The sequence below is a fragment of the Protomyctophum bolini genome, assembly GCF_963924005.1.
Source record: "Protomyctophum bolini genome assembly, chromosome: 2".
Classification (NCBI taxonomy): Eukaryota; Metazoa; Chordata; class Actinopteri; order Myctophiformes; family Myctophidae; genus Protomyctophum; species Protomyctophum bolini.
The window spans coordinates 1,659,072-1,667,154 of NC_137863.1; the positions used below are offsets into that span (position 1 = coordinate 1,659,072).

The window sequence follows — 8,083 nt, forward strand, 5'->3', positions numbered from 1 at the left end:
AAACTGGCCGTCGCGCAAGTCGTCGGAAAACAAAACTATTGTAGCCTCGGCAGGGAGGCGAACCCGGGTTGCCAATTCCAAAGGCATATACATTAACCACTCGACTAGAGAGTCATAACTTGACAGCCATGTTGCAACGCAGCAGCATATAGCCTACACTAGAATGCGCCTTTGTGTCAACATCTTGTCACTCACTCACTTGTCACTCTCACGCCCACTTCGCCAACCAAGAAATAGAAGACTACATGCCATTGAATAGGCTTCCGGGTGCGTCCCCTCTCGGGACCGCCCACTTTCCGCAGAGTAGAGCGGAGACGTCTGCTACCTACGATTTCTTTAGGCTATGGTGTGACTGCAGTGACACACACACACACACACACTCACTCAGGCACACGCACGCGCTCGCTCACACACAACACAAGGATCTGTCTTCCTGTTGTAGCTGCTGCAGCCCCGTGTGTTACTCACTCACACACACATGACACACACACACACACACACACACACACACACACACACACACAAACACAAGGAGCTGTCGTCCTGCCGCCCTGTGTGTGTTGTGTTGTGCATGCAGATGTATAACGTGCACGCCAGCTAGTGTGTATAGCTCCTCGACGATCCGTGCACGTACGTGCAGCGTGTCTTGTTGTTGTGTAAAATAAACGGGGGCTTTTTCTGATATTTATTTCCTCCTTTTCCTTCTTCCTCCTCCTCACATAATGCTGCTTTAAAGAATCTGCCCAGTGCAAATGTGTGTGTGTGTGTGTGTGTGTGTGTGTGTGTGTGTGGGGGGGGGGGGGGGGGGTGGGGGGGGGGGGGAGAGCGAGAGGAAACGTGCTAGCTAGTGTGCACGCGCGCGCACACACACACGGGACACAGCTCCCGCGACTGTAGCTGTCGTCTCTAGCAGGGCGTTGATACTAGGATTGGAAATGGAAATTCATTATTGGAAATCGAATTTTTTTTTTGGACCCTGTTGTAAACAATTAAGTGTAATGCTTAATTGGGTCGTCCACTCACACACAGTTAACAGTCTTTGTATTGAGTTTGTGCTTGGAATGTACTGTATTCTGCAAACTTAATACATTTCAATTTTAATCAATGAATTAATCAATCGATCATAGATTTCCCTCTCATCTCAGCCAGGATATATAAGTTACTGTAATGCAGGCCAGGCCTATTAATTATAAACTGTTCCTGGCCTTTTTCCATGTCAGTCAATCAAGGAACCGCCCCAATTTAATTTAATTTTTATGAAATGAAATTAAAAATATATGGGGCCAGCTAGGTCCGTCCGGATGGAAGGGAGGGACCCTCACCCTCCACCTCCCATCCTCGAGATTTGCGTTTAAAAAATATGTTCGAATTTTTCCTGAAAGATTATTTTTTTATTACGGTAGCCAATAGGGTTAAAAGTACTTTGTTGCAGTGTATTCCTTTAGTAAAAATAGCAATATGATCACAATGTAATGTAGACCTCACCTAAATACTCAGGATAAAACAGAATAGAGGATAAAAATCCTGTATTCTGACGTTAGGCCCTTCCTTGTCCCCTTGGCATCAAAGTACAAAAGTGTTGCTAATCATCAAAATACCAGCCGTTCTTGAATGGACAAGTGGCGCCATCTTGAGGTTTCCAGCTATTACTTTTAATAGTTTTTTATTTATTTTTTGTTGCCATTACCTTTCAATAGTGTGACATCATGTTGACACGTTCTCTACCTCAAATGAGTCATGAATGAAGCACTTTAGTAATCATTGTTCAAACCATAAGTTCCATTTGTTCACCCTCAGTTACACAAGATTACATTAACATAATATTTGCCGCGTATTATTCAGTGACCGCCCAAAAAAACCCCCAAATAAATCACACCCGTGTGAAGTGAGTGGTGCAACTCCGTGTGTGGGGGTCCCCGGAAGTTCCAGAACCACAGAGCACAAGGGCCAGGGTGCCGGCCCGGTTCCGGCGAGCCGCCCACGTCCGAAACGGTAGAGAAATGACGGAGTTGTTACCATGTGAGGGGGGGGGGGGGTCTCCAGGGGGTCCCCGGAACATCCCCTAGACCCCTAGGAACGTGCCCAGGGGCCTGGCCCGGTTCCGGCGAGCCGCCCCACGTCCGAAACGGTTGAGAAATGACAGTTACCATGTGTGTGGGGGCCCCTCTACTGTACTGTACTGTACTGTCACTGTACTGTACTGGCACACCCAAAATCATCATATATATACAGTTAAGATGTGCATGTGTTTGTGTGTGTGTGTGTTAGGTTGCGCACAGGTGGTGAAAAACAAACATGCCGTTTTCATGCTCAGACCCACAGGCAGGCAGCCTGCCAGGCACCCAGGCAGCCACACACACACAGCTCTGTAAGGGAGAATTATTGCTTCACTGGAAAAAAAAACACAGTAGGCTATAAACATTACTCTGAATGTACCCTTTACTGAAAATACCCCACATGTACAGTACATCAAACCGTAAAAAAGAAATAATAATAATGTGACCATGAAGATAAGTAATCCGTCTATAATCCATTTACTTGTTTATTTAAATCCACCAACATTGTTTGATTTCAAACAGCGCGATACAAACCACCCCTATTTGGCATTGCAGTTATTAGTTAACCACTTGAACCCCATACCAACATTTGTGGGGAAAATAGCAGTTCCACAAGCTTCACGCCACGTGTGACAGCTTGTAGATCTGCTATGTTCATGATAGTTAGTATAGGTTGTAGTCGTAGTAGAGGCTTATTGACAGCTTGTAGATCTGCTATTTTCATGTTAGTATAGGTTGTAGTCGTAGTAGAGGCTTATTGACAGCTTGTAGATCAGCTATTTTTCAGTATAGAAGTATAGAACCCTGGAATAAATAAAATATAATACATACAGCCCCATGAACAAGCAGAAACTAGTTTGTGTTTAAAGGATAACGCATTTTAAAATGCGTTGCACATGGTGGGTATTCAAGTGCTTACAACTTCAGGAAGCTAAACTGTACAAACATATAATAGGACGTATTTCTATGAACATTTATTAGTCTTCTCATGGATGTATTGTAAGGTCTGTTCTTCTACTGGGTTCTAATATTTCACTGACCAATCTATGAGGCTAGAAGACATTAATATGATTATACATAAGACAGTGTATACCAGCTAGCGCGGATGCCTTTAGATGGAGACATCCAGCGTGCCAGCGTGAGACAAGACTCGGGATAAGGGTACCGAAAAGATTCTAAATTGCTTTAACCCATTCTGAACGGGGAACCCGTTTTGGTGTTAGCATCATGTTATGCTTTAGCTGTTGAAAAATAGCAGATCTACAAGCTCGTAGCGCGCCACCGAGTGGCGCGCTACGAGCTTGTAGGTCTGCTATTTTTTGAAAAATCGAAGACCGACTGACATAGAAACATAGCTTTTTCAGAAAACTGTCAGGATGTAGAAGACATTTTTAGAATCTGATCTCAGGTCAGAATGGGTCAAAAGAAAAGAAGAGATTGAAGGAAAAAAGAATCACATCTGTGTGAGGTGAGGGGCGCTCTTGTCATCATCGTACAAATGTACATCACATTTGGCAGACATTTGACCTCATTTCGCCTTTCATTGGCAATGGCAGATATTGAGACGTGTGGGGACAAAATGTATATGATATTTGGCGGAAATTTGACCCAATTTCTCCTTTCATTGTAAAAAAAAGAAAAAACCTAAAGTATACACAAGAACAGTTCAATATATTAACTTTGTTTTTCTCTTCCCCTCCCCCCCCCACCTGTCTGTCTCATTAAATTGAAGGGGTCCATACAGAATATTTGGGATGGAATATTGTTCAATACCTTCGTCAGGCAGCCTCTGTAGTTTAATAAACTCCCACTGTACCTTCGTCAGGCAGCCTCTGTAGTTTAATAAACTCCCACTGTACCTTCGTCAGGCAGCCTCTGTAGACATTTTTAAAGCTCAGCTCAAGACCCACTTCTACACCATTGCTTTTGTTTTAATTGATCTTTTATCTTTTTGTTATTCATGTCCTCACTGTGTTGCATTACTGCTGGTTTTTTTAATGTCTTTGCCTTGCTTTTCTTTTTTATTCTCCATTGCTCTGTAAAGCACTTTGAGCTGCATTTCATGTCGTTATTATTATTAATAACCCATCTCTGACTATTCCTTGTCTTTATCATAATATATTTACACACAGCTATGTTAGTCTGGACATTCTATACAGTCAGGAATGAGATGATAAAATGCAGAAATTAACCCCCCCCCCCCCCCCCCCTCCAACGTAACTCTTAAGGGAGGGACAACAACAATTCGTGACCCAGTGATAATAATACAGTCAGTAACACAATGGACTCCCCCCTGTATCATAATGGTCTGTATACAGTAAACCACACAACTGCTCACTGACACGGTGACTCGCATGTCTGAGAGAACCAACCCTGACTGGATCCAGCCTGGAGCGGCAGAACCCTGACTGGATCCAGCCTGGAGCGGGCAGTACTTTGGCACGCCCAACACGGCCCACCACTTCAAGACCAACGACCCCCCGGGCCGGCCGAAGACACTGGAGGAGAGGAACGTCAAGGAGAGAGGGCTATGAACATGAGGAGAGGAACGTCAAGGAGAGAGGGCTATGAACACGAGGAGAGGTTCAAACAATGACCTGATGGAGGAGGATAGTGGTGGAGAAGGACAAGGAGAAGATCCTTCAGAACATTGAGGAGTTGGATCAGAACATTGTGGAGTTGGATCAGGAGAAGAATCTGGCTTTGTGAGAGCAAACGGAAAGTCCTTCATCCATCCGAGGGGCGGAGGGGGGGGGGGCCATAAAACTGGTCTTTTAATGAAATGGGTCCCGTGTGGAGAGAGGAGGATGATGGGCTCAGCTCAGCTCAGTCCAGTCCATCCACCGGCCCTTATTATGGTCCAGTCCATCCACCGGCCCTTATTATGGTCCAGTCCATCCACCGGCCCTTATTCTGGTCCAGTCCAGTCACCCCCATGAATCCCATAGGCCAGGCAGTGTGGTGTCACTTCAGCAGGACTAGGTAGAATCCCATGGCCGCGCAGGACAGCGCCACGGCAAAGTGGAGCCGTGTCCCGATCACTGCAGCTGAGAGACAAGAGAACAGAACAGAATGTTACAGGGACTAGAGACAGGAGAACAGAACAGAATGTTACAGGGACTAGAGACAGGAGAACAGAACAGAATGTTACAGGGACTAGAGACAGGAGAACAGAACAGAATGTTACAGGGACTAGAGAACAGAACAGAATGTTACAGGGACTAGAGACAAGAGAACAGAACAGAATGTTACAGGGACTAGAGACAAGAGAACAGAACAGAATGTTACAGGGACTAGAGAACAGAACAGAATGTTACAGGGACTAGAGACAAGAGAACAGAACAGAATGTTACAGGGACTAGAGACAAGAGAACAGAACAGAATGTTACAGGGACTAGAGACAAGAGAACAGAACAGAATGTTACAGGGACTAGAGACAAGAGAACAGAACAGAATGTTACAGGGACTAGAGAACAGAACAGAATGTTACAGGGACTAGAGACAAGAGAACATAACAGAATGTTACAGGGACTAGAGACAAGAGAACAGAACAGAATGTTACAGGGACTAGAGACAGGAGAACAGAACAGAATGTTACAGGGACTAGAGACAGGAGAACAGAACAGAATGTTACAGGGACTAGAGACAAGAGAACAGAACAGAATGTTACAGGGACTAGAGACAAGAGAACAGAACAGAATGTTACAGGGACTAGAGAACAGAACAGAATGTTACAGGGACTAGAGACAAGAGAACAGAACAGAATGTTACAGGGACTAGAGACAAGAGAACAGAACAGAATGTTACAGGGACTAGAGACAGGAGAACAGAACAGAATGTTACAGGGACTAGAGACAGGAGAACAGAACAGAATGTTACAGGGACTAGAGACAAGAGAACAGAACAGAATGTTACAGGGACTAGCGACAAGAGAACAGAACAGAATGTTACAGGGACTAGAGACAAGAGAACAGAATAGATAACAGAAGAAATAAAGAATGTTACAGGGACTTATTCACCTGCTTACTCTAGACTAGAGGTCTTTCGGGTAAGCCCGAGATCAAAAAATACCCGAGCCGGTTCCGTTTACAAGAAGTGAGACTAGCGGGTATTTCCGGAGCGGCTTCCGTATGTCTCGGTGCTCGGGTAATAATGCCAGATTGGCTCTCCCAGCTGTCAATCACCCCCCTTTCTTTCTCATTAGAAAAATATACGTTTTTAAGGAAATTAATGAAACCATATATTTTTTAAACGATGCAATACTGCCTCATCAAAGTTGGTGTTGGGACATTACATATTGTCAATTACTTGTATGAGAGGGGGAGAGGTGGTGGAGTTAACTGTTCTAGCAGACAGTTTGAGGGTCCAATGCAGTTAAGGTTTTGTCCAATGCGTTTTTTACTTTCCATTGGTTCAATATTTTCGAAACAACACACAGACCTAAAGGGTGTTCAATAGTAGCCCAAACATTTTTGACTCTCGTAGTTTTTTTCCCACCCGATTCTGACAAATCTCTCTACGAGAGTCTAAACGGATCTACCAGAAATGCTTGTCCAGGGCGAACTTTTGTGCCTCAAAATCACTACCTTTTGTACAAATGCAAATGCAAATCTAAGCTGCTTTATTTTTTGACCCACTTGTGCGGTGCGTGTGTGTGCAAGTACCATTGTCGTGCTTACCTTTGTAGAAGACGCCCCATACCCCTTTCTTCTCCGAGAGCAGCCAACTGTTCAGCCGTGGGACCTTCTTGAGGTATGCACACGTGCAGATGAAAAGCAGCCCGAACACCAGGATGCCATCGAAAGAGTACACTAGGAAAGAAAGGTGTTGGCATAACGCAGTACCGTAGTTAGTGGCAAGTAAACATAATTAAATACATAATAAGTCAACATAAATACATAATAATAAGTGCTACAGCGGTTAAAAACATGGCATAAACAATTATGAAACATGGGAGGCCTTTTTAAGACATTGTTCGCCTATGACTATATGAAAATATAGTTCAATAACAATTCACACACACAGTATAGATCAAATGCACAAGCCACAAACAGAAAACGGCAAACATGTTTGCAAATATGCATGCCGTTATAATATTAAAGTGAATAATTACTGAAACACCCCCCCCCCCCCCCTAAATAACTGACTGATTATTTACATGAGGTCTATCTGCATATGTTTGTTCTGCTTGACTCAGGCACTTGAGCCCACAGTAACTTGCTTATCTATTCATTATTGTTTACCTTTTATTTATTTGGGGGAGACATAGCTCTGGTCGATAGCCTTCTACTGCTTCTACGATAGGGGAGACCCTAGTTTTGACTGTAATATTGTTACTGGGGGCTACGTTAGCAAACATGTGCATCTTGTGTTGGCACTGTATTGTGAACAGGGGGGGCTAAGTAAAAAAACAAGACCTTAACGGTGGGGCACCACCACAGGGTTTATTTAATATATTATATTAAAAACAGCTTATTGTTTTTAATGTGTGAGTAACTCAAAAGAGGTTTTATGATGGGCAGTTGCATGTATAAAACTCTACATCCCTCTATAGGCTCTAGGTCAGAACAGACTGCCTTCTGATCAGGAGACAAACTCATGCATGCAGGGCCGAAACAGAGCTGGTTTAAGTTCTCTGTTCATTTCCATGAGGAAAGAACACTCTTGTATAGAAGTTAACAGACAGACAGACATAAAGACCAGGTCACACACACTGACACAACCGATGTACACTCACACCAAATTGCATCGGTATAGTGGCCTCGTTTCAATTAAACCCCCCTGGCTGCTGTTAACGTTTTAAAACAAGTATTGTACCCTATAGTTTACATCAACATTCAACACTGTGGTGGGCCTTTAGTTTCAACGAGCCACGTCTACAGCTAGCCTAGAGAGCTAATGCTAGGCAAGCTAGGAAGTCTCTCTGGTCTCGTTTTAGTCACAGAATGGAAACCCTACCATTTGTCATGTTGTCAACTTGAAGAGTCTTCTCGTCGTTATGAGAAAGGATGCTTGTTTAGGTGTTC

General features: G+C 43.9%; 1 protein-coding gene across 2 annotated transcripts; it reads right to left on the minus strand.

Annotated features, from left to right (window-relative positions):
• Nucleotides 1–2,417: 2,417 nt before the first annotated feature.
• On the minus strand, nucleotides 2,418–8,083 carry LOC308335019 (protein kish-B). Of its 2 annotated transcripts, XR_013965957.1 has the most exons (4): nucleotides 8,016–8,083; nucleotides 6,737–6,868; nucleotides 3,917–5,104; nucleotides 2,418–3,830 (listed from the first exon to the last, which is right to left on the minus strand). XR_013965957.1 is itself a non-coding variant. In XM_080791971.1 (3 exons), the coding sequence occupies exons 1-3, from the start codon at nucleotides 8,023–8,025 to the stop codon at nucleotides 5,022–5,024; spliced, it is 225 nt and encodes a 74-aa protein (XP_080648097.1). In that variant the 5' UTR covers nucleotides 8,026–8,083; the 3' UTR covers nucleotides 2,418–5,021. The 2 variants fall into 2 exon arrangements, 1 of the variants encoding a protein (XP_080648097.1); XM_080791971.1 differs by having other exon boundaries at nucleotides 2,418–5,104.

Bases quoted from the DNA above. Each gene is read 5' to 3' on its own strand.
- LOC308335019 (XM_080791971.1), bottom strand. The intron at 5,105-6,736 runs GTAAGCACGACA...CTTGTCTCTCAG, and splicing joins ATGGGGCGTCTTCTACAAAG to CTGCAGTGATCGGGACACGG.